The 26,222-nt window shown below is 34.9% G+C and overlaps 5 protein-coding genes and 1 pseudogene across 7 annotated transcripts; 3 read left to right on the top strand and 3 right to left on the bottom strand.

The window, feature by feature from the left end:
• The first annotated feature begins 365 nt into the window (after positions 1–365).
• LOC126669318 (lariat debranching enzyme-like) lies at positions 366–6,203 on the top strand (annotated as a pseudogene).
• A 559-nt stretch (positions 6,204–6,762) lies between these two features.
• Positions 6,763–9,218, top strand: LOC126667457 (protein TIC 55, chloroplastic). The gene is made up of 3 exons (XM_050360432.2): positions 6,763–7,305; positions 7,772–7,874; positions 7,966–9,218. Exons 1-3 carry the CDS (start codon positions 6,896–6,898, stop codon positions 9,082–9,084), a joined length of 1,632 nt encoding a protein of 543 aa, XP_050216389.1. The 5' UTR covers positions 6,763–6,895; the 3' UTR covers positions 9,085–9,218.
• Positions 9,219–9,324: 106 nt separating this feature from the next.
• Positions 9,325–16,823, bottom strand: LOC126667456 (dynamin-related protein 3A-like). 2 transcript variants are annotated; one of them, XM_050360430.2, is made up of 20 exons: positions 16,223–16,823; positions 15,854–16,136; positions 15,743–15,771; positions 15,532–15,633; positions 15,262–15,330; positions 15,102–15,161; positions 14,865–14,978; positions 14,105–14,153; positions 13,661–13,770; positions 13,451–13,543; positions 13,236–13,328; positions 12,998–13,135; positions 12,272–12,358; positions 11,868–11,966; positions 11,578–11,617; positions 10,886–11,028; positions 10,635–10,778; positions 10,445–10,497; positions 10,262–10,361; positions 9,325–9,960 (listed from the first exon to the last, which is right to left on the bottom strand). In XM_050360430.2, exons 1-20 carry the CDS (start codon positions 16,592–16,594, stop codon positions 9,772–9,774), a joined length of 2,367 nt encoding a protein of 788 aa, XP_050216387.1. In that variant the 5' UTR covers positions 16,595–16,823; the 3' UTR covers positions 9,325–9,771. The 2 variants fall into 2 exon arrangements, with proteins under 2 accessions (XP_050216387.1, XP_050216388.1); XM_050360431.2 differs by lacking the exon at positions 9,325–9,960 and having other exon boundaries at positions 10,253–10,361.
• A 1,205-nt stretch (positions 16,824–18,028) lies between these two features.
• LOC126670327 (zinc finger CCCH domain-containing protein 18) lies at positions 18,029–20,947 on the bottom strand. The gene is made up of 4 exons (XM_050364030.2): positions 20,784–20,947; positions 20,086–20,439; positions 19,715–19,775; positions 18,029–19,172 (listed from the first exon to the last, which is right to left on the bottom strand). Exons 1-4 carry the CDS (start codon positions 20,907–20,909, stop codon positions 18,190–18,192), a joined length of 1,524 nt encoding a protein of 507 aa, XP_050219987.1. The 5' UTR covers positions 20,910–20,947; the 3' UTR covers positions 18,029–18,189.
• Positions 20,948–22,246: 1,299 nt separating this feature from the next.
• Positions 22,247–23,912, top strand: LOC126667572 (uncharacterized). The gene is made up of 5 exons (XM_050360561.2): positions 22,247–22,454; positions 22,545–22,640; positions 22,771–22,896; positions 23,119–23,158; positions 23,647–23,912. Exons 1-5 carry the CDS (start codon positions 22,341–22,343, stop codon positions 23,718–23,720), a joined length of 450 nt encoding a protein of 149 aa, XP_050216518.1. The 5' UTR covers positions 22,247–22,340; the 3' UTR covers positions 23,721–23,912.
• Positions 23,913–24,073: 161 nt separating this feature from the next.
• LOC126667573 (protein BUNDLE SHEATH DEFECTIVE 2, chloroplastic) lies at positions 24,074–25,733 on the bottom strand. Of its 2 annotated transcripts, none has more exons than XM_050360562.2 (3): positions 25,333–25,733; positions 25,046–25,216; positions 24,074–24,517 (listed from the first exon to the last, which is right to left on the bottom strand). In XM_050360562.2, exons 1-3 carry the CDS (start codon positions 25,519–25,521, stop codon positions 24,440–24,442), a joined length of 438 nt encoding a protein of 145 aa, XP_050216519.1. In that variant the 5' UTR covers positions 25,522–25,733; the 3' UTR covers positions 24,074–24,439. The 2 variants fall into 2 exon arrangements, with proteins under 2 accessions (XP_050216519.1, XP_050216520.1); XM_050360563.2 differs by having other exon boundaries at positions 25,046–25,195; positions 25,333–25,723.
• Positions 25,734–26,222: the final 489 nt, after the last annotated feature.

The raw sequence follows: 26,222 nt of genomic DNA on the forward strand, positions 1-26,222 counted from the left end.
TCTTGCGGTGATGAAGGCGAGGGATTTGTAATAGAATTTTCAACTAGTTTAATAAAGATGGAGGTTTGAATTTGTAATAGTTTTGTTTGTTGGTTAACCAACGGTGTTAGCATACTGTTAGATAACCAAAATCGTATTCCTGAGATTAAAAAAGATATTTTCGAGAATAACAAAGTTATTTTTCAAAAAAAAAAGTACAGATTGTATTTTTCAAAAAAAAACTTTGAGATAGTATTTTTGAGAATATTTTATCTTTTTTTGGTATTTATCTAAAAAACCCTATCTAATTTGGGGTAAGACTTTCTAAGTTATAAATTTTCTTTTGAATGATGAGGATTTACTTCCGTGTAGATTGCCGGCAAGTCCACATATCTGACAATTTCGAGCTATAACGCTAATAGCCAGTTCTAAACACTCCATTTATCAAAAATAACATGCAGTTGGAGTTTAAACCCGCGACCAATAACGTGTAAACGGCGGAGATTTTACCACTAGATCAAATTTGTGCGGAATTAAAATTATAATTTGGAATTAAATTTTGCAAATAATTGTTGTCCTTTTAGATTTTTTGTAAAGATCCTTTGTCCACAACAAACTGAAAAACCTAAAACAGATTATACTGAGTGAACCGTTTGTTCATCGGAAAAACAACAGCAAGAAGAAGAAAGCGATGAAGATAGCAGTAGAAGGATGTATGCACGGAGATCTCGACACTGTTTACAGAACAATCAAACACACCGAAGCTCTACACAGTATCAAAATAGACCTTCTCCTCTGTTGCGGCGATTTTCAGGCCGTCAGAAATAAAAATGACATGGACAGCTTAAACGTACCCCCAAAATACCGCGAGATGAAGTCATTTTGGAAGTACTATTCCGGCCAAGAAGTCGCTCCGGTTCCCACCATATTCATCGGCGGAAATCACGAAGCTTCTAACTACTTATGGGAACTGTAAGTAGTGTTAATTTCTCACTTTTCTATTGTAATTGTGCAATAGAGTACATTTTTGAAACATTCTTTGTTTTTGTTGCTGTTAGATATTATGGAGGATGGGCAGCACCTAATATATATTTTTTAGGGTTTGCTGGAGTGGTGAAGTTTGGTAATATACGGATTGGTGGACTTTCCGGAATTTATAGTGCCAGAGATTATCGTTCAGGTTTGTGTTTCAAGTATTCAGTCGTTTGTTGCTGCAGATTACTTGGCTGAGTCAGTAATTGTTGAGTTAGAAACTGAATTGGGGTTTTTGTGTATGTGTGTGAGCAGGACACCATGAGAGGCCTCCGTATAATGGTAATACTATAAGGTCTGTGTATCATGTTCGTGAGTATGACGTACACAAACTTATGCAAGTTGAGGAACCTATTGATATCTTTCTTTCACATGATTGGCCTCTTGGTATTACTGATTGTGGGAATTGGCAACAGCTTATTCGATTTAAGCGGCATTTTGAAAATGAGGTGAGGTGATTGTAGTTGTTCAATTGATTAAGGAATGAGTTAATTGCAGTTGTCGTTGATATTTTACCTTTTAGAAGCTGTCTAGGAGGTAAAGGCTGCAAGGATTTATAAATTGTACCATTAAGATGTTAGTATTGTTTAAAAATGGAGAGGGAGGTAATCATCTAGAGTATTTTACCTCAGTCCTAAAAGAAACAATTTGGAAAATTTCTTATCCCAAATTTACTATCTTCAGCATCACGAAAACGTCTGTTGTTTGTTTGCATCAGTGAAAATCATTGAATTCAGCTGTGTTGTTTGCATTTGTTAGATTCATGAGAGAACTTTAGGGAGTAAAGCTGCTGCTCAACTGCTGGAAAAATTAAGACCTCCTCATTGGTTTTCAGCTCATCTGCATTGCAAATTTGCAGCTGTTGTTCAACATGGGGAGAATGGACCAGTAACGAAATTTCTTGCTCTTGATAAATGTCTTCCAGGAAGAAAGTTTTTGCAGGTATCTAATGTCTTAGTGTATGTAGTTGCTATCTATAGCAAACTCTGGTAGTTAATGTCTTACCGTTAACTCTGGTACTTAATGTTTATACAGATTTTTGATATAGAATCAGAGCCTGGACCATATGAGATTCGATATGATGAAGAGTGGTTGGCAATAACCAGGAAGTTCAACTCTATTTTTCCCGTAACATTTAAAAATGCAAATTTTGGGTGCGTGTTGACATAAATGCACTTGTCATATATGACTGTGCTCCTCTTTCTTGGTGACAAAGAGAGTGAAACTTGGTCTTTTTCTTTTTTTCCTATCAATGACTTTATGTTTTCATGTGATAGGCATACACAGCTTCAAATGGAAGATTGTCGACAGTGGGTTAGGAGCAAACTGCAAGAAAGAGGTGGCCAACTGTTTGAATTTGCGAAGACTGTTCCTCCTTTTGCTCCCAATCAACCTGATTTGATCAATTCTTTCTCTGGTAATACGGATTTACATTTAGCGATTTTGTCATGGATTATCATGTACTTGTTGGCAGTTGTTACTTGTAATGGATTTGTTCCAACTTGTAGTGGTGTAGGTGTTTTGCCGGTTATTTATTTATTTCCACTTGTTGTATATAATAGGAGGATGCATAGGTTATTATATTAGTTCCATGTACCAAAACTCAGAATGATGATGCATTGGCTCATGATGTGGATGTGGCTTCTTGTTTTGCAGGCTGTCCTAGAAATCCTCAGACAATCTCATTGTTGCAGCTTTTGGACCTTCCTTATCTTCTTGATAGCAAATCAGAGTCAAGAGAACCAACTCATAGTCCTGCCTCATTAGTTCTGGAAGGTAAATTAGTTTTGTTTCTGTCAGAAAATTGTTGCAATAAAATATGAACATCAAGTGAATTATGGACATATAGATATTGAATTGGAATTGCATTCCATTTGTATACATTTGTTGGCTTGTTGGAAATGGATGTTTATTACTTCTTTATGTGCATGACTAAAAACAAATTTGTCAACGCTGTATATTAGGTTCTTCTGCCGAGGATAGTGAAGAAATTAACATAGATGATGTGGATGAACTAGAAGAAGGTGCAGAGGATAACGATCAGGAAACCTGAGATGAGTAATTTGGGATCTTCTACGAGGTAATGATCTTATAGTAGAAATACATTTTCTTGAGGGCTGCTAGTCAGTCAGGAAATACTGTTTGGGATATAACTAACTTATTTTGCGCTCTATTGTTACTGCAGCCAGCACAAAAGGTGAAAGCTTGTGTTATTTTTTATGATAGATACGGATCATCGTAAAGTGGAATGCAGTCACCGGTTTCCAGATGCAAGAGGGATACCAGATATGGTTTTACCAGTTTAACCCTTAGTACATGTAAAGACATGCAGAAAGAACAGCCACTCAGTGAAGTCCCAACTCCTGTTGGAGGCATCAATTTTTTTCTCTCCGATGCGACCTGATGACATTCTTGCGAATCTTTATGGGCATAAAGAGCCGACACTGACCATAGCATAGTTTAGCACAAAGTATTCGAGTATGGTTATTGTTGATGTTAGTTTGCTTGTGTACTTTAACTCTAAACGGATGTCTTTATTGATTTTTTATTATTAAGGTGACAGCCTTCTCTCTCTGTTTCTCTCTCTAGCACTGTAAATTTTGAAGTGATAAATTAACTTGATAAGATTAGCTGGCATTCACATGGGAATGGACGAAGCATTTGTTATTATGCAAGTCAATACGCTCTTTCTGTTCCTTGACTTTCACAGTGCAAAGGCTTGTTTGTGGGGCTCAAAGGGAAGCACCAAATAATTGGTTGGGGAGCTGACAACCTGACATTACCAATTCAGAGCTGCAATTAACTCCGTCAACTTTGTCTTTTCACAATCAGGTATGGCTTGTAATAAATTAGCTGCCGTAATAAATTCTTGAACCTAAGAAGTGATACTTAATAATGTCAATACTAGCCGTGGCCACCAGAGGAATGTGCATACATGTACCGATAAGATGATACCACACAAATTGAGATGCTCTTGAATTTCAATTTTTTGTGAAATACTACGTGATAAGTGTTAACTGCATGACTGAAATACATCTACCTTCTGACATCACCAAACTCAATTAAATGCAGCTTTAAATGCTGACATATTTATTTATACCTGGTGGCCATTTTCTGTTTTCTCTTTTGAAATAGATCAATTTGAAGTAAAGACTAAAAACTAATCTCTGCATTGTTTTCCGAAAACCCACCCAAAGTAATTTTCATGGAGAGAAAGCCTGAATGTCAAAGACCCTGTTTCCGTCACTTTCTCATTTTGGTTCTTTGCAGTTTTGTTTTATCTTCTTCTGCTAGTCTGTCTTTCGACTTTTATGCAGCTTCATGCCCGGCTGTTGAATTCATGGTTGCAAATACAGTAAGAACTGCTTCCTCTTCTGATCCAACCATTCCTGGAAAGCTGCTACGCTTGTTGTTTCACGACTGCTTTGTGGAGGTGAGTAGATATGTTCTCTTTTGCAGTCTTTTTGTTCATTACTTGCTCGAATGTAAAATGACCAAATCCATAGCCACCTGTAATATTTGCATGTTCTTATTTGTATCTAAGTTCATTATTAATGTTGCACTACTGAATAAAATATTTTGGAATTAAAGCATACAGCTCTTTCAAACTTTTAATTGCTTAAGAGAAAATTGAACCATTAGTTATAATCAAAATGACCATTTTTCCTACTAACATCCAATAATTCACCCTTCATAATCAAACATGATAAAAAATGGCAGAATCTTAGTAGGGAAATTGGTGGCTTCTATTTAGTTGAATTATTGTCATGGTTGTAGGGTTGTGATGCATCTGTACTATTACAAGGAAGTGGGACGGAGCGCAGTGATCCAGCAAACACATCTCTTGGTGGATTTTCAGTTATAGAGTCAGCTAAACGGCTCCTTGAAATATTCTGTCCAGGAATTGTTTCTTGCGCTGACATTCTTGCTTTGGCCGCAAGAGATGCTGTTACCATGGTAAGAAGTAACTCTTTGTTATTTCTGTTACTAGATACTGTATTTATGCTGCTTTTACTTGATTGTTATGTATTCACAACATGAAAACAGACTGGAGGACCTATTATCCAGATTCCAAAAGGTAGAAGAGACGGGAGGGTATCTTCAGCTGAAAACGTCAGACCAAATATTATAGATACAAGTTTTACTATGAATCAAATGATCAAAACCTTCTCCTCTAAGGGGTTATCCTTGGATGACCTTGTTACCCTCTCAGGTATTTGCAATTTATGCTCTCTGCCATCTTTATGAGGTGATGTTATCTAATGTCATAGTGGTTTATATTTTGTAAATTGGCAATTTTTTTTTTCCAAAACTCAAACACCTAAACTTTAGACTGCTCAAACAAAATAAAAACATTTTTAGGTGCAGAAGTAGGGGGTTAGATTCAGTTGGAACTTAACCAAACCGAAACAAATTTATAAAGAAGTAAAAAAATGTAAACCAAATTGAATCAGTCGATTCGGTTGATTCTGTTTGTATTCAAAATTAATTAATTTTTTTACGTCCAAAACCGAACCAGAACCCAATTTTTTTTTATATTGTCTAACCGAATCAAATCAAAGTCGTTGGTTCTGTTTAATTCTTTTTCTAAGCAATCCTATGCAGGATATTTCTGTCATATCAATGGATTGAATCAATAATCTGGAAGTGTCGCCTTTGCAGGTGCTCACACTGTAGGAGCAGCTCATTGCAGCGCATTTAGCGACAGATTCCAAGAAAACTCCAAAGGACAACTCAAACTTATTGATTCAACACTAGACTCGAGCTACGCTAATGAGCTAATGAAGAGATGTCCAGCACAAGCAAGCTCATCAATAACAGTAAACAATGATCCTGAAACCTCTTCTACATTTGATAATCAGTACTACAGAAACCTCTTAGCCCACAAAGGCCTATTCCAATCCGATTCTCTACTTTTAAATGATGCAAGAACAAGAAACCAAGTCGAGAATTTTGCAAATGATCAAATCAGTTTTTTTGATTCTTGGGGTCGGTCTTTTTTGAAGCTAACCAGCGTTGGAGTTAAAACAGGAGACGAAGGCGAAATTCGACAATCTTGTTCATTGATTAATAGGTGAACAACCTATTCACATATCACTTTTCTTGTTCTGTAAGAACTTCTGAAATACACATATACATGCATATATAATGATGTGTAAATTTAATTCATTAATAACTCTTGTTTTTGGTCATTTTAGAGAACTGCATATAATCCTTTTCAGCATGAATAAGTGGAAGGTCCATTCCAATCAGAAAAATTGATGTTCTAGATATACAATTTTAATTGGAGAATTTTTTTTTTATAAATCCTTGTTTAAAATAAATGTTCTTTTAAAATACAATTTGTCAACATAAAATGTTTTTTTGGAAGAAAAAAGTTTAAATAATAGGAAAATTATGCCATTTGTTTTTATATATAACGACAAGCAATGAGAACATTTTCTCTAGCATGGAGTTTTTAGCGATGAGAAAGCCATGCTGCAGAAATTTTAGTTGACGATGCTAAAACTACAACTATCAACACAAAAATTAATTGCTGCTGAAACAATACAATTTTAGTCGCCTATACGCTAACTGATAATGCAGAATTAACCGCTGCGAAAACTATTGTAAAGTATCATTAGCCCTTTTAACAACGCTGAATAAAGATTGTCGCTAATGAAATACTAAAGTAAGTCAGGATCAAGCATTTCTTTTTTTTTTTTTGAAAATTTGCAATGTATATTGTGTGGCTACAATAACAGCAACTTCCTTACAAGCAATTACCTCAAATTTGGACACGCTTCCTCCTTCTTAGCTTCAATAATTCTTCATCTCTCTGCTTAATCTCCCATTTATGTAAATTCACAGCTTTTTCTTATACTCCTGAAGTAAAATTAATTCAATGGCCTTACCGTTTCACCCATTTATCTCCCGTACAACTTCCATTACTAAACCTCTTCCTTTCACTCCCATCTCCTCTTCTTCTTCCAAACTACTTAAACCCTACTCCATCAGACCAGTAACATTACAGAGCAGCTTAAAACAACAGCACATAAAGTGTCATGCAGCTGCTACTGATCTGCAAACAGGAGTTGTAGAAGATGAAGATCAGACAGTACTTGTGGGTTCATCCAGTGATGGAGAAAAAGTGGTGGCTGATTATGATTGGACTGAGGAGTGGTACCCACTTTATCTTACTAGAGATGTACCTGATGATGCTCCTTTAGGGCTTACTGTTTTTGATAAGCAGATTGTTCTGTATAAAGATGGAGATGGTCTGCTTCGATGCTTCCAAGATAGATGTCCTCACAGGTCAATTACTAACCTTAAATCTTTTTAGCCATGTTAAGTAGCACCAATACTTCACCATAAATCCATTGATAATTTGATGTTACTGCTCTTCTATCTTGTTCAATCTTGTGGCGTAGTCGTAATTACGCTATGATGGGGTGAAAAGAGTTTGTGATTACTGAACTATATATAGGCATTTTAGCAATTCGTTTTATTTGTTAAATTTTGGTAACCGAACTTTCGTGTCAATATATTGACCGGAAGGTTACTGTAGCGATTCAAGATATATGTCCTTACATAAACAACTTTTGGCCTGGATTCTAGAGTAACCTCCCGTTGATGTAAAGTTTAGTTACCAAAATGTAACAAATAAAACGATAGTGACCATTCTGTAAAAGACCTATAGTTCAGTAGCCGGCCATGATGTTTGTGAAATTTGACCTGAATAAGCGAGAAAAATTGAAATTTACTGGTTTTCTTGAATTAGGTTAGCTAAACTATCAGAAGGTCAGTTGATTGATGGAAGACTTGAATGTCTGTATCATGGATGGCAATTTGAAGGGGAGGGCAAATGTGTCAAGATACCTCAGGTGAGCCTTGAATCCCTGTTTTTCTGATTCGGCTGTGAATGTTTCATGCTCTAGTCTAATCCTCATTATCGTTACTGGGTTTATGAAACAGCTTCCTGAAAATGCGAGTATTCCACGATCAGCTTGTGCGAAAACATACGAGGTTAGAGAATCACAAGGAGTTGTGTGGGTATGGATGTCTCAAAAGAACCCGCCAAATGTCGATAAGCTACCTTGGTTCGAGAATTTTGCCAGGCCAGGGTTTCAAGATACTTCAACCATCCATGAGCTTCCTTATGATCACTCTATACTTCTTGAAAATCTCATGGACCCTGCTCATATACCAATCTCACACGACAGAACAGACTGGACTGCGAAAAGAGAAGATGCCCAAGCACTGCGTTTTGAGGTCACGGAACGCACTGATAGGGGATTTGCAGGGTGGTGGGGGAAGGATAAGGATCCTTCTTTATTGAATTTCTTGCGGTTTGAAGCACCGTGTGTTCTTCAAAACAATCGAGAATTTCTCGATGAGAATGGAGTAAAGCAGTACTTCTCAGGACTTTTTCTATGTAGACCAACTGGACAAGGAAAATCCATGCTCATTGTTAGGTTTGGAGGAACAAGAAGACCTTATGTTTCCAAATGGATACCGGAATGGTACTTTCATCAGAATGCAAGTAAGGTCTTCGAGCAAGACATGGGATTCTTATCGTCTCAAAACGAGATTTTAATGAAAGAAAAAGTGCCGACGAAGAATTTGTATCTTAATCTGAAGTCATCTGATACATGGGTAGCAGAATACAGAAAATGGATGGATAAAGTTGGACATGGAATGCCTTACCATTTTGGGTACAACACAATCCATCTTTCTGAAGTGCCTGCTGTTGTAGAACACGCCCCAGCCGGTCTTGTTGCTGCACATTCAGCTTCTTCACCAGCTAAAGGCGGTATTGGAACAATGCATGCACCAAATTTGGCTAACCGGTATTTCCGACACGTAATACATTGCAAGAAATGCAGTAATGTAGTCAAAGATTTTGAAACCTGGAAAAATGCGTTGTCGGCTATAGCGGCTGTAGTGACTACATTAGCAATTCTAGCGTCTGGAAAGCAGTGGAAGTCGTTATTTTTGGTATCAGCAGGATTGTGCTTGGCAGGAGTATATGCATGTTCTACTGCTATTGCAATGAACACAACAAATTTCATAAGAACACACAGGAGAATATGATTCAGAGGCGGCAATTTGAAATTCTTTAGTTAATATCGTAAATCAAAAAAATGATGTTTAATGAAAAACAAACTTTGTCGATGGTCTAATGTTAAAACAATGGCATGCAATTGAAAGAATTATTATTATTATTATCATAGAAAAGTTCAACTCTAACCCTATGATTGATTTGATTCATTTCACTTGGAAATGAATTTATTTTAATAATTCATTTGACAAATACATAATCAATTCTAAAAATATTAAAAATAGTTACAAAAATAAATTAATAAGTAAACCAAACACAACTATATCCATTTACAATAAATTCCACAAAATTTTGTGAATTCATTGGAACCAAGCACACCTTTAATGCTAAATGCTTCAAGACCATAAGATCAAGAAGATTAATCTTAAAACAATACAAGACAATATAGCAGAGGACAGAGCAGACAGACGAAAAGTATCTGTATCACACTTTGCTGCAAAATTGGAAGCTCTAAATAAAGGCAGAAGTTCCTGCTCATTTACGGCGAGGCCCGCATATCGAAATTCCCATGGGAAATGCTATCATTTATATGATAACAAATGTTTAATTTATACACATTGACATCAAAAACCCCAACCCATAACAACCTGGAATTGAATTAACCAGCAGCCATCTTGAATTAACACCTCAAAATTTGCAAAGATAGCTTACAGTCCAATTCAGTTCACAGGCAACACCTGCTCATCTGAGTAATATAATCTAGGGGATTTGCCGACGGATGAAAATGTCCGAGATGAACTATTTTTACCAGATATTGAATGAAGACGCCCTGAATATCCTGGCGGCAATCCGGTAGTACTGCCCTCATATGATCGAGATGACACATCAGATTCCACATCATTAAGGGTCTGCAATGTTGATATGATTTAAGTTCTTTTCCCAAAAGCAAAACAGCCAAAGAAATAGGAACAAATGATCAGCTTAAACATCGGTAAACGCCAGACGATTTTAGTTCTGAACATTAGAAAAGAGAATCCAAAAATGAAAGGACCAAAACTATTTACAGAAAGAAGATTTGATGGTTACAGCTTGCAATTTGACGAGTTTGCTTGCAATTTGACGAGTTTGCTTGCAATTTGACGAGTTTGCTTGCAATTTGTTATCAGGTAAGTAACCCAATAAGATTTTATGGTTACAGATTTAACTAACCTGTATAGCTTGCTTCAAAACAATGAAAACTTCTCGGGCATGTTTTCTCTTTGCAGCCACCTCAGCATGCTCCTGCAAAAGCTCTTCAAAAAGAGCATCCCTGGTTTTTTTAACAGAAAGTAAAATTTAAGACTGTTCACCCTGATAAAAATCAAACTATTGTTAATCAGATTATACAAGCACCTGTACAGTTTCTGTACGAAGTTGTTATGTAGCTCCCTTTTAGTATGATTCACCTAGAGCATGTAAAAAATTGTTTAGATATATAAGGTATTAACCAGAAGAAAAAAGATTTATTTTCAATGCTCCGAGGAAATTATCACATGTCCCTCGTACGAAGCTCGATAATCTCAGGAAAAAATGATAAAATTACCAAAAAGTGCATTATGGTTTTGGGCACTAAGTCTTGAATGTTCTTCCGAACAATGTCGTAGTAAGACCTCAAAAGCACTTTGGTTACAATTATTCCCACTGCTACTTTCTCTGTCATTTCTTGTGCTCTCAAGATGGATGGAGGCTATAATAACCACCAAGAGAATGCAAAGAGTAGAAACTCAAACAGTAAGCAAAATGACAGATCATAAGATGGAATTAGAAACCAAGATCTTTTCATAAAATTATCACCTCTCTCAATTGGATTGTGTATGATGAATGCTCAGTGTCATGGAAAGTTTCATGAAGATTTGTTCTGGATGTAACTACTCCAGATGATACCTTGCTTCCAAATATAGATGAAATGCCCCAGCTTCTCGTGGATGAATTGCGACCTAAATCAATTACTGCTAAAATCAGTTTGGGTAATTGGAAACGCCTAGCCACCATTGCTAATCTGTTGGATGACCGTGGTAATCTCTACAAAACTAGGATTCTCCACCAACTTTGAGCAATTATATGATGATTAAATTATTAACTTAATCTGTGTATTTCTATCCTCATATGAGCATGTGCATCATTGGGAGAAAAAAAAAAGACAAAAGATTAAACTGTACATTGCACAGAATAAAGAACTGGCAAACACACACTTGCATGTTAGTCTATGATCCTTCACTAGATCTTGGTGAAATCATACTATTGTTAGGAAAGTTAATTGAAGCTGCACATGAATATGCACTCTTCCACATGTATATTTTTCATCTCAGAACAGCAGCACAGAACACCACCAAGCCACTGCGCCTTCCCATCCTCACCCAAATAACCAAATAAAGGAAAACATATAAACACACGCAACCCGAAAAACATTCAGTAAATTGCTTATCTAAGGTACGTTCTCAAAGAAAACAATGGTAGCTTAAAAGATATCAACAAATATAAATTACCTGCTGGAGCTTTATCATTATTTGACTGGAGATGACTTCCCTGCCACATATCAAGCCAAAAGTAAACATCATGCAGTTTAAAGTTTGATAATTTTCGGATAAATTGGGTAACTTCTACCGTTTAAGTACTACTTATAATATTCTTCTTCATTTAGAGTAGAGATTCTCCCCTTTTTATAAGGATTTAAAAAAATTCACCATTCAGAATAGAGATTCTCCACTTTCTTTACAAAGAACTTGATTTACTAATCAACTGTTTGAAAAAACTTCATTCTAAAATAATTAATCACCTGATTAGATGTATTTCCGTTGACACCTGACCTAGCAATACTAACCCGCAATCGCTGTTCTCTCTCAGGTGTTGATATCCTTTCAGCGTTAATATTATCCTGAATTGTGATGATGAAGAATCAATAACAGTATTGAGGTGGTCCCAAAAAGTGCAAAGGTATTAGTAGCTTCTACAATCCATAATGATCTAACATCAATAAGGAAATCCTAAATGCATACTGGACTTAAATGTCCATATATGAATTAAGAATTTAGTTGATTCTAAAACTGAAACCACAATTTGGTTTAAAGACCAGAAATGCAGATGATGAACAAACATCAATGAAGAAACCGAGATCAGTTGAAAATTAAGGGGCAGAATGATCCTGATTAAGGTTTGGCTTCACAAAGCAGTGGGTATTACCTGTGTTGATTTCACTTCCTGCATGGCAAGTTCAACAGCTTTGTTCCCACCTATAAAATTTGGATGTGACGAATTTATGTAATCCATCTGAACCAATAAAGGAAAAACAAACTAGGCTTATAATTCCATATAACAAACTGAAGCAAGGAAACTTTCCAAAATATTGAGAAAAATGTCAACCCCCTGGATAATGATCCAAACCATCTACCAGATAGAGTGGCAGGTCAATACCTCATAATCGAGCCAATAGTAAATTTGATGATGGCAATAAAACCCATTAGACAAATAGGTGCATCAATCTATAGTAATATAGCACTTACATATTCAACAACTGGTGACAGATGGCATTCTCTAATGAGAGCCACAAAAGCTCTTCCAGCTTTATGTACGCTCACAATATATAATGGCTTGCTTAGCAAACAACTAAAATAATTGTATGAATCTTAAGAGAATTAAAGAAGTTGGGGTATGTTAAAACTGAATGACAGTAATTAAAATACCATCAAAACTGTTTGAAAACCATATGTTTATTCCATCAAGAATTAAGGTTTCTTTATTTTTAAATTTTCATTACAACAACCTAGAAATCAATTGAATGGAAAAAGGAATTTTTTTTTTAAAAATACATTTCATTTTGATTTTAATAAGAACATATAGAAGATGGACCTGAATAATAGAAAACTGTCCAATTTATGCAAATTTAAATGAACACAAACAAATAAATACCTCCATCTCAATTAAGTTTCTTATCATACTCTCTGCTGGTTTTCTACCACCAAACATAAATTGTCCCATCTCTTCATTTAGGCGGCTCCTCAAAAATGGATATCTCTGTAACTCAGTTGCTTGACAAGAACGACTCATCTGTGGTGAACAATGAACATACTAAGACAACCTGTGACAAAATTAATAGCAATGAATCATGCTAAAGCTTCTAACCAGCAAAAAGAGTTGGCCTTTTAACCTTCATCAGTTCGTCATGAACAAATCTTAGACACTGGAGGCTAGGGTCTAGCAACTGCACTATTTGTCTTCTTATCAAAACTTCAAATGGAGCCTGAAACATATATTTCATAGATAGTTACTTCACAGCATGTAAAAACAAGGATAAAAGGACTTCCACCAGGAAGATGCAAAACTTACAAATCACAATGTACAACCATCAATGCTAATGCTAACCTCTGGCACAAAGAGAGCATTTCTAGGACCAGTAGAGTTCTGAACTGCTGTCCGAATATCGTCATCAGTTAAATCTTCACAAGGATCAACTTCCTACAAAAAATCTGAAGAAGTTAACAGCAAACAGAATTTTCAATAAATAAGAGTACTACCAGAGAAATGTTCTTTCACATAAGAAGGTGGCATAAAAAACAGCAAAGAACTCCGCACCTCCAATCTTTTAACAAAAATTGACTGAAAAATGTAGTTGATCCTCGCTCCTCCAGACAGCTCTTTGGTTGACATATGCTGACCTTTTCCATCCACCATGGCAATAAAATCTGTTGAATAATTATCAAGAAACCAATGTAATCTACGTTAATATTGAAATGAAAATGGATAGACAAACTAGTATTAGGTTGAATGAAACATAACTTTGCACTTTAAATGAAAAAGAACATAACTTTTCGATGCACAGGATATACTAGTCAACAATTAGGAATATGCAAAATGAATCTCAATGTAATCTACGTTAATATAGAAATGAAAATGGATAGACGAACTAGTATTAGGTTGAATGAAACATAACTTTGCACTTTAAATGAAAAAGAACATAACTTTTCCATGCACAGGATATATTAGTCAACAATTAGGAATATGCAAAATGAATCTCACCTTCACAATATCCTTTCAGGATATTCAATAGAATCATTCCTTGGTCAGCCTACACAAGGGCAACATAAATAGAAATATTATTTAGAACTATAAATGAATCATTTATTCTCCTATATCATCTGCAACAGTATAAACATGTAGATACATGTAATCCTGTATGCAATCATTTATTCTCCTATATCATTTATAACAGTATAAACATGTAGATACATTTAATCCTGTATGCAATCGTATGAATATTAATGCATGTACTATACATATATCTGGAGCAAGATCTTAGGCAGCATCCAGAAAGATACTAGTTAGACAAGCAAGACATGCAAGCTGTTAGCTAACAGTATAAACATGTAGATACATGTAATCCTGTATGCAATCATATGAATATTAATGCATGTACTATACATATATCTGGAGCAAGATCTTAGGCAGCATCCAGAAAGATACTAGTTAGACAAGCAAGACATGCAAGCCGTTAGCTTGAGAAGTAAATGATAAAATCAGTTTGTTAGCTAACATCCTTTATATCTCACGAGGAAGTTACATAACAGGGTTTCTGATAAACTATGTAAAAAACTGTGATCTAAAACTTCCTTTTCACTGTAGTCCACTAAAAAATCAAATTACAGAAATTGTGCATAGAGAAACTAGAGTTCCAACTTAATTGGATTCTTGCTGGAACGATAATAAATGGCATACTAATATGCCCAGGACAAAATATATCACCAGAAATGCTGATGTCACAGGAAAACTGTTCACGTACTTTTGACTCTATTACTTCACCATATGCGCTTAGCTCTTTTGACAAAGCAGCTGCACGAGAATTTAGCTCAGCCTTCAAATTTGGAAGAACCATTCTGATATGCTGCTCCAGGATCTGGTATAAAGCGTCAATAACCACCACATTCGCACCAGATATAATAACAAGTTATAAATTTAACTTGCATCTCGGATATTCAGACGAATAAGAGAATTTATTTTAGGTTGCATGAGAACCAACCTGATTCAACTTCTTTGCTAACTGGGGAACTCCACATCGATCAGAGAGGCCATTATATATCTTAAGCAAGAGCGCCATCAAGCAAACAAAACTATCAAAATCAAATCATCCAAAATAGAAAACAATAAATTTAAAAAATAATCGAAGGAGTGAAAATTACAGGATGGTCACTGAAGAAACGCTCCTCACGTGCAAGCGCATTACGGATACTTCGGTTATAGTTAATATCCTATGCATTAAAAGGTAAATAACCAATTAGAAACCAGCAGCCACAATGCAATTCTTTTGTACTTTACCAATTATTAGTTGTGTATAAAGCCAATTTTAATATTTGGCTGAAAAGAAATCACAAAAACCATAGAGATTACCAAATAAAATAAATTAAACATATACTGAAATTCAGAAATGATGATTAATTAACAATTCATACCTCTTGACTACGATTAACAACACCAATATATCCAAGACGTAGTGGGACAACTTTTCCAAGTAAAAAGTTGCAGGCATCAGTTCCTCGATCCATTATATCAAGCTACATGATAGAAAGGCAAAAGCAGCATCAATTTACATTGCTGCTCAAACCAACACCGACGGCTAGAAAACAAATTACATATTTCAGAACAATAAAATGGTCACTTTACCTTTGTAATAACACCAATTGTCCGCGTACCTGCCCGAAAGCAAAAATAAACATGAACGCCTAATAATAAACAATCTAAAACAATGTCTTGCTAAGTAAAAAGCAAAGATACCATTAGGATCAGCTTCTCTAGCCATCTGAAGAGCATCAGAAGTAGCTAAATCTGAATTCGCGGGCGTAACAGCTAATATAATACAATTCTCTTGACTAATATGAGCCATTATCATCTTCCTAATCCTTGATTCGATATCACTAGGTTGATCTCCTACAGGTACTTTAGTAATTCCCGGTAAATCGACAAGTGTCATATTAAGTACATTAGGAGAGCATATCTTTAAGCTAATTTGTTTATCTGATACTCCTTTATTACTTCCTGCTTCTCTTTCAGTCGCAGCCTACGATTAACACACAAAATTAAAGTAAATTAAAATTACATTAAATCATTATCGAATTGAAGTACTAAAAATAAGAAGTGATTAACCTGAATTTCGTCGCGAATTTTATGAAAATCGTAGAAACGTTTTCCAGGTAAGTGGCGAAACTCGCCGTACTCAGCATTATCGTCAGGTGTAAGTGCACGATTCTCGAGCATTAAAACAAGAGGTCTGCGAGTACAAATATCGCAGCCACGTGGAAGAAAGTCACGGCCGACGAGTGCTTCAAGAACGCTCGACTTGCCGCTGCTTTGACTGCCAACCACCGCTACTTGCGGCAGTGATATTTTTGTTAATTCGTCGCTAATTGGAGAAAGTATGTCCTGAAGTTTATGAACTGTAGGAATCACTGACGAGCCAATCGTCGTTGTAGAGACCGGGTTCGCCTCGCCGTTCCGGTAATGTGCTCCGTCTACCATATTGTTTTGAACTTGCTGTGAAAAAAACTGAAGCTTAAGGTGTAATTATGAATGAGAATTAGTAGGGTTTCAAGAGTCAAGATGAGGATTGAAATTATCTGTGTAGAAATACGTGAAGAATAAATAAGAAGATACAGAATTATGAGAAATTACTGAGCTACATACATGCAGTACAAGTATAAGAGTTCTTGAAAAGGAAGAAATGTTAAAGACAGAGATTAGAGTCGTTACGTGTTCTTTATCTTAATTCTTCTTAATTATAAATTCATTTTATACTATTAATTTTGAACTTTCATAATTATTGAAGTATTATTTAAAACTTCTTATTAATTTTAATTTTTCTAAATTATTTGGCTTTTATTAAAAATTGAAAACTCTTATTTGTAGAGGATTAGTCTTCTCATTAATTTTAATTTTTTATAAACTGCTAAAGTAATTTTATTGTTTATTTTAAATAAAAATACTTATTAATTTCCAATTTTTCTATTTTTCAAATTAGTTTCTTACTTTTAAAAAATATTTGAGTTTTTAGAATTACTCTATTATTTATTTTAACTGTATAAATTTATATAAATTACTGAAGTATTATTTGATATCTTTTTTTTTTGAAATCATCAAATCTCATTAAATCGAATATGAAACAGTTACATTTGTAAGAAATTCGGAATAATTCGAAAACTAAATCCGATGACCTGACATGGAACAGACAACATGCTGCCTGATTCGCAGATCTTACTTACGAAAATAAAAATAAATTATTAACTGTTTTGCTAAATAAGTGCAGTCTTCGATCACTCGTCGATCAAAACTTATCCAATCACCCACAAACTCAGAGCATTCCATTCAATCACCACTTGATAACTCCTTCATAAAAAAGAGACAGCAAACTCCTACATAAAAAGGAGACAACAAACCTTTCACAGATAAAGGACAACAAACCTTTCATAATGAAAGGACAACATAAAACATTCAGAAAAAAAACAAACAATGAAAAACAAATAAAACTAATATAGCTCATAAACGATTCCATTTTATTGATGAAAGATCTTCGATCTATCTTCACTTCTTGGTAAATGAATTGCGCTTCGTTGATAGATTTTAATCCATCAAAAAAATGAAAAAGAGTCGCTATTTATTATATTCTATCAAATTAAAATAACATAAATAAAGGGATGGCTACCGTCAACAACAAAAATCAAACCATTGACGGCAGCCGGAGAAGAAATAAGAAGAAAACTCTTGGCGGCTAGGGTTTTTTTAGAGAGAAAAAAGAGGTGTGTTTATGCGGTGTTGTTTAATTCCATTGATTTAGAATCCATATTATTTGATATCTTAAACTCTTAACAATGACTATACTACTAAACATTAAATAAAGACAATATAAAAACTTTTTAGATGAGAATAGTTCGAGATTTTAATCATAAATAATAACAATTATAAATGAATATTATGATTTGTAATTTTAATAATTTAAATGATAATCAAGTTCAATGAGGCCTCTGCAAAAACAATGACCAATATTTGACCAGTTTTTTTTTTTAATATACACTAAATAATTATGGATTACATAACAGATTCAAAGATGATAATATATGTCAAAACTTGAGCCATTTCTTCTCTTTTTCTTTGCTGACAACTGCATTTGATGCAGAAGCTTGAGCTGCCTCAACTTCTGCTAAAGCTTTGCGAGTTTCATTCAACTTCCTCATTGCAGCATCGTAAACCACCTTCTCCTTCTTGTTTCTGCTTGCCATTTCTTCCAGCTTTTCGACTCGCAATCTCAGTTCCTTCGCCTCATCTTCGTAAGCTATGAGTACTCGTCTGTCGACTTTCTTCTCTCCTGAATTATGCTTCTTAGACGACCCACCATTTAGAGCTTCATTATGCTTTGCCAGTTGAACATTGATGAGACTAAAAACATCTGGAGCTGCTTCCTCTTCTTCTTCTTCGGCTACTTTAGCCAATGCAGCTATCTTCTTGTCGCGTTTTCTCTTCCCGCCTCTGCTTCTTTTCTTCAGGTGATTTTCTTTCGTTCCTTCTTCTCTCTGAGATTGCAATGCATGATCGAGTGATTGCTTTGCCGGGAGAACCTTCACAGAAATGGGATTCAACATTCCTTGCCCAGATGCACCTAATCCCATCCCATCACGATAGCCCATGTTTGCCATCATCTTTGAAGCTATACCTCGGGTGTGATTCTCCCACTTCGCAAATATGGCAGTTTCTGTTTGTATGCCTCTTTGTAGTGCGCTGCTGTCGAGAAATCCTAAACCCTCTGCAATCTCTTCTTCATAATCACTAGAATCATATTGTTCTGATCTTGAATCACTTTCTTCTCCATCACTCACTAAAGCATGCTCAGACAAAGTCATCGATTCACTCTCAAGCTTTGCTGAGCTTCCATCATCACGAAAAACAACCTTCCCTACTCTGAGTTTATCATCCCATGATTCAAGTTCAGCCTCCCTCCACACGCCAGCGTTACTATCTGAAGTTGCCAAAATACAGGACCCAACCAATAACGGATTCCATGTTGTTGGAACGTAAGTCTTCAGAAAAGATAACGGCACATCAAATCCTGCATGTATAAACCCATGTCATCTTTAGGATCTTGAAAGAAACCATTTGAGCATATAATATTCTTATGAACCAGGTAGCATTACATAAAAGATCTGGAAATATATATGATGAGTTGTAATGTGAAAAAAATAAGAGGGTTGTTCTAACGCAGAGGCAAGCACACATGAAGAAGCTTGAATGGAAACATATTATGTACTAGTCTACTTGTATGTTAGAGCACAAAAGAAAAGGATCCTGAAAATGTGCACTTTACCAAATTTTTCATATCTTTGGAATAGACTATGAAAATCAAAGCCCGTCTCAATCACGATACAGAGATAAATCAGTGCCACATTTACTTTTTTCCAATTTACAGAACCAAACATTATTAAAAATGCCCTTAATTTATTCTACAAAAGTTGCTTGCCTAAGACAAGACTGGTAAAACTTCTATTCTTATAAAACGCCCTAAATGGTGTGAGAATTGAAAGAAGACAGAGAGTGTCAGTAAGAAGATTTTTGTATCCACTGATCCACATAGTGGAAGCCATTACAACATACCATGAGATAAGCGGCAGTTAGTACCAAATCGACATCGTTGTTGCAGAAAAAACTTGCACATCTGCACTTGGGTGGTCTATCATTAGTAAAGTGACTATTGGATTGTACCTTACACAAATTGGCACATAGAAAATACAGCACATTAACATTTTTTTTACCAAGCAGATAGTGATCCCTATAAACATGAAGAGGTGCATGAGTAGACTTTTGCAATTTTTACATCATACGAGAATAGCATGCACTACTTCGAGGTCTTCCACACAAACGAAAAGAAAAAGGAATGTATATCAAACAAAAACTTCCCTAAAAAAAAGGAGGTAGCTCAGGTTCCATTTCTAAGAAGTAAAAAGTAACGCAGAAAAACAACGCACCAACATATTTTCTGATGTAGGAGTGAGGAAAGAGATCTTTGCTGCACCAGAACCGTCCAACTCAATAATTTTACCATTATACCAACGTCCATCGCTATGACGGAACCTACACTTTGATCCAACGTTGTAACTTTGCTCCTCCAAAGGTTCTGGTTCTGGTTCTGGTTCTGGTTCTGGTTCTGGTTCAGGTTCAACATCATTTGGATCAAGAGGCTCTATCTTGACATTGTTACCAGTAATAGTATTCTTAGAATCACATAGAGAGGAATCAACTTGTCGTAATAAGCGTGCGCGCTTTAAATGCAAAAGTCCATCCTCTGCCTCTTTAACAGCCTGAACAAGCTCCTCTTGAACCTAAAAGTCACAAACTAACATTAAGCAACGTGTACAGCTACTAATTATATATATGAAGTAAAAAAACGGAACGATCGACTCGGAAACAAAATTAACTAACATTGCTACCTTCTCTACTGTGCAAGAATTTAACCCTAATAATTGAATGTTATTATACATCATTAATAACCAATTTCCACAATCTTTAGAGAGTAATAAATATGATTAGATAATCAAATGCATGTATTTCAGTAATTCTTATGCCAGTAACGCACAACATAAAGATTCAATACATAGAACTGAGAAATGTTGATTGCAGTATAAAAATCACAAGAAATAGGAAGACAAAATTAAATTAAATTTACAGAGAGAAGCTCGAGATTTGAGGGGTCAGAAGCGAGAGCTTCATTCAACGCAGCAATTGAATCTCTCTGTTCCTCTAACTGTAGCTCTAGCTGCTGCTCTAGACCTCTCTCTTCTTCGCTCCCCATCGCCGTAAGCTTCAATGTTTTTTTTTTCTTTTCTTTTTCAATGTTGAATGAGAAATAAGAAAAAGACAAAGGTTCATTTTGCCCCCCTTATTTGACACAAAATATTAATGAACAAACAATTCACCCTTTCAACTTAGCACACAATATCAAATAAGTCAATTTTTTTACTTTTGATGCAAATAGACTCGTAACTTGGTTTTTGTATCATAAAAATCCCTCGGCAGTCTTTGCCCGGTCGCACCTTAGAGTGTGTTTCACTCTTTACTAACAACATAAAAAAAGATATAAAATAGCCTCATATTTAGTTCATTTTTAAATTGACACTTAACTATTTTAATTTTTTCATTATAGTTATAATTCTTTTTTTAAAAAAATATTAACTAAAAAAACAAAATTTTGATACTTTTTTTATATTTCCCCTTCTTCCTCAAAGAGGATGAATAGTATTTGTCCTTGATGATGGCCAAAGTGTTCAGTAGAGTAGGTACTAATCGGTCAGAGTGCGAGAGGGAAACACGGTCGTGGCGAGAATATAAGGTCGGTGGTGGCAGAACTAAAATTTAAAATTTTAATTAAGTTGTAATTAGAGGATAAATTAAATTGTTATTAATTAAGTTAATTAAATAAAATTAAAAATATCATTCTTTAAATAGCCTTTTTGATAAAAAAAAATAAACATAAATTGCAGGTTAATTTGTTCCACTTCTTTTAAAATTGACTCATTTTATATTTATGCCAGGTTGAGGAATTGAATTAATTCTTTATTCAATTTTTTTTTTTCAGTTTATTCAAATATTAATTAAGGGCATGTTCATACTTTTAAACAAAACATTTGCAGTTTGGATAATTTGACTTGACTCTCTAATTGATGTGGCGTAAAACAATTAGATATTGGAATTGAGATATAATAAATTATATAAAATAATTAGATATTGAAATTGAGATATAATAAATTATTAAACCACTTAACACATAAAATTAATTTTATTGGTAAATCAGTACACGAACTTAGTGATTATGAACAATTAACCCATTTTAACAAATTAACTTACAAATTAAGGGGGAAATTGTCAATTAAAGGAACTATTAACTTACAAATTGAGGGGGCAAATTGTCAAAATAAGATAAATTGTCCATAATCACCGAATTTATGTACTGATTTGCACACTTTATCAAAAAATAAATATACTGATTTGCACATTATAAATTAATTGTGCATTGCTTACAAATTGAGGGGGCATATTGCCACTTAAATCAAGATTTATCCTCTTTAGTATTTAAAGAAGCTTAGCAGATGATACGACGCGTCGTTTTTGTAATGCCCTATACAAAAAAATTTTAAAACTGAAAAAGTTAAAGGCGCGGGCAAAAAGAAGAGCACTCGGTATTGTGTGCAGAGAAAACCCTAGAGATTGGAAAAAGTGGAGAGAAATGGGGCATCAAGCAGCAGATAGTTTAGTGAATCTGTTGAAGAAGGCAAATCATGACCTAAATTTAGTTCAATTGAAGCTGGAGAAGGAGTTTCAACAAGTTTATCCTGATAATGTTTGTTTGCAATCACTTAACTCTCAGTTTTTTTTAAATTTCTTCCTTGAATTGTGCTAATTAGGTTCTTAATCTTTTGTTAAAGTGCAGGCAAATCCTATGAAGCTAGTTAATAGGATAAAGAAGGTACAAGAGGATCTTTCTGCTTTGAAAGAACAATGCCGTGAGCTTCTTGCTGCCAAACAGGTACATTACATACACCTCTATGTTATTTATTCTCTTTTTACTCCATTGCTAAAATCTAAAATTAATAATTTCATCGATTGGAGTTCCAAACGATGTATTCGGTGTTTAATTTTTATAATTCTGTCTGTAGGATTTAATTGATAAAGCTCAAACAACTCTTGTTGGGAACAGAACTCAACTCCAGAGAATGCAGGCTTCCATGGGCATTACGACTACCCCCGTCGATGAGGATCCTGCATTTGCTAATTTTAACCAGGTGTTTTTCCGATGAATCACATCATGTCTTTTATGCGATTCCATGCAGTCGTGAATTGCAATATAATTGTTTTGCCTGTCGGATTTACGAATTTTCTTGCTTTCTGTTATAGAGTCAAAAAGTTTAAGTTCAATGATAAACAACGTCTTTTACATAATTTTATTTATTTATTTAACGTTTCGAATCACTCCTAACTTTTCTTTCTTTATATCATTCTTTTAGATTATTGATGAGTGGACTGCTCAAATCAGATCAAGGACAGGTATGGATTTATCAATGAATCGACTCTTTTTCTACTGCTGCAGTATATAAGACCTGAAGGTCATCTGTTAAAAACTGACAGCATATGGGTCATTTCTCTGAATAATAATAGAAATATGAGAATTTGATTAATTTTAAAAGGATTTAGTGTGGCTAAATGTTTCGACTCGTAAGTTTTAATTATGGGCTCTGTTTGAATCTAGTTCCTTGCAATTGTTTCAACTTGTGATCCCTGAATTAAGAAAACTGTTCAAATCAAACTGCATTTGAGAGCCACAATTTGGCATTCAAATTCCTTAGCTAAGTATAACGCTGAAATAGTTATTAGGTAACAATTAAAACTTGCAGGAAATTGGTTGAAACTTGAAAAAAGAAAACAGAAGTTGCGAACCAATACTTGTGGACAGAACATTTAGTATAAGGCAATATTTCTTGCAGAAATGTGAATTATGGACAAAATTTCCAACCAATTTTCTGTTGCTGATGCAGGGGATGAAGGGCAGAATTCAGAATCAGAGAATATAAACAATTTACTCTTCTCAGCCATAGTTCAAAGCAATTGATAAGCCTTGTCCAAAAAATTCTTCATTGAAAGTTATGCTCTCTGAAAATACTATTGGAAGTGGAATCTGTTCAGTTTAAGTTTGTAAATTGTCCATGTTTGGCAAAATTATCTTATGTTTCCTGAGTTAAATTTGTATATGGATTTCAGCAATATGCTTACTGATTGGGAAATTAATTGCACCTTGAAGTTACAGGATTTTACTCATGTACAATAATCCTGACTTGGTACAATTCCTAGGTTTAATGGCAAGTTTGACAATTGTATGAAGTTAATGTTGCTGTTGGCTTTTTAAGGATCTCCTGGAACTCGAAATTCAACTTGAGAGTTAAAATTATTGGAAAAGAGAAACTCTAAACCACAAAGGAATTCAAGCTTGCACACAGGTTTTCTTGAATATTGAAAGACTACAAAAGTTATACCATTCACCAATTTGCTGAAACAGAGAGCTGTATGAATACATTTGGTAGTGTCTTATGCTATAAATTTTTTCGCTGGTAGTTGTGCTGACATGGGATGATTTGCTGAATAGACATTGAACACAATACAGACACACACGGTACGATCTGTGCTGAGAAGTGCATTTGTGAGTCTATAACTACAACAAATTTACAATGAATTAGAAAAGTATACAACAAAGAAATCACACGAACGAATCATTGTTGAGCATTTCTCATTGGCTTAGTGTTTGTATCTGGTTGATGATTTCCTATAATACAGCTATTTAGACATTGGAGGCTCCTCCAACCATTTGGCACGAAAGCCTGTTCCTTTACAATCAGAGCAGCGCATCAACCCCTGAAAAACAAATACATGGTTATACTGTAGTTTTATCATTTATGTTACCAATCAACAATACTTCCTACCCCAAGTGAGTGCATCAAAAGAACCATTTCCCAGTTCCCACTATCCATACAAATTTGGCTAATAAACAAGATAATGCTCTATTACTACATATTTAAGCATTGGAGTGGTTCTTGATGCAAAAGCCTACTATGTAATATTTATTAGCTGTTGACTATATTCAACAATGTCGCGTGTCACGTAGGTAATGGATGGTTTACAATTACGTGTCAAACTGAGTTCATAATCTTATATGTCGAACTAGGTTCATAATCCTCTATATCGGATTAAATTCATAGTCCTATGTGGCGAAATAGATTCATAATCTTATGTGGTGAACTAAACTCATAATCCTACACGGCAAGTTACGTTCATATAAATATTTCTAATTTTGCAGGTTATACACAGAACAAAATTACTAATAACTGTATCACATTACATTGAACAGAGCAAGGAAATTTATATGGTTAAGTTGTAACATACCTTTCCAGCACAAATGACACACGTAGTGTTTCTGGAAGGGACTTGACAAAGCATGTTATCACCAATAATGAAGAAACCAGTCCCCGCACACCATTCACAGTCGATATGTCCATTTGAGCTACAAGAAGTACACACAACTGGCCTTGGTTGCTGCAACAAATCACTGTAACCCTAAATCAATGGTTCTACAAATTTGTAACAATTTACAATGTAAAACCCTAAATTAATGATTCTACAGGACAAAATGAAAAAGGAATGCAAAAGAATCACAGCATATATAAAATTACCTGTGAAATTAACCAAGCCTGTTCCGTGCGCTTAGCGAAATTAGAAGAGCTCTCCACCGTTGAAGCCCTAACCCTAAAATCTCTAGCGGTTGTAACTCCCAAATTGACTGCCACTCTACCAAAGCTCGCCTTACTATTGGATTTGGGTAAAATCACTGGTTGGCTACAATAACATATACAATTTGTCATTTCTTTATTTTCTCGAGAGTTCTAGAGAGAAAAAATGAGAGATTTTGAATTTATTTTCTGGTGGCGGAAACGTAACAGAGAATTTATTGTTTCCCTCGTCTTCAATGTCAGCTAACACCGGTGACCCGATCGGCGGCTTTTCGGTCCTCGTACAATGACAGATATCTGTTTCACGCCGATTTTTCGCCAACTTGGACGGCGTAAGGAAACGTCACACGCAAAAGCAAATTCAGCATATTTGTGGGCTGGGCTTTTTTACTGAGCTGAACCCATTTGTTGAGGGTTTTACTATTCGCCGCCCCTTTTTACTTAACACCGCCCTTACAAAATACATTTTCGCCCTTCTAGTAAAAACAAAACCAAAAAATTCTCTCAACTCATTCGAACAAATACGTAAAAAGTCTATTAAAATAACGGACAGCGATTATAATTCGTCGGGTAAAAATTATCGACGTTCGGAAACAAGTTTTTCCGGCTTTTTCGAAATAAAAAAAATGATTTTTTTCTATATGGGAAGTCAATGTCCCTCCTTTTGGAGAGACTTCCTATATGGGAAGTCCCTCCTTGTGGAGGGACGTCCCTCGGGGACATCCCTCCTTTTACCGAATATATTTTAAAAAAAATAAATTTTATAAATTGTTAAACGTAATTATTTATGTTAAACGTAATTTTATAAATTATTAAATGTAATTAGTTATGTT

This window comes from Mercurialis annua, linkage group LG2, assembly GCF_937616625.2.
Source record: "Mercurialis annua linkage group LG2, ddMerAnnu1.2, whole genome shotgun sequence".
NCBI classification, from domain to species: domain Eukaryota; kingdom Viridiplantae; phylum Streptophyta; class Magnoliopsida; order Malpighiales; family Euphorbiaceae; genus Mercurialis; species Mercurialis annua.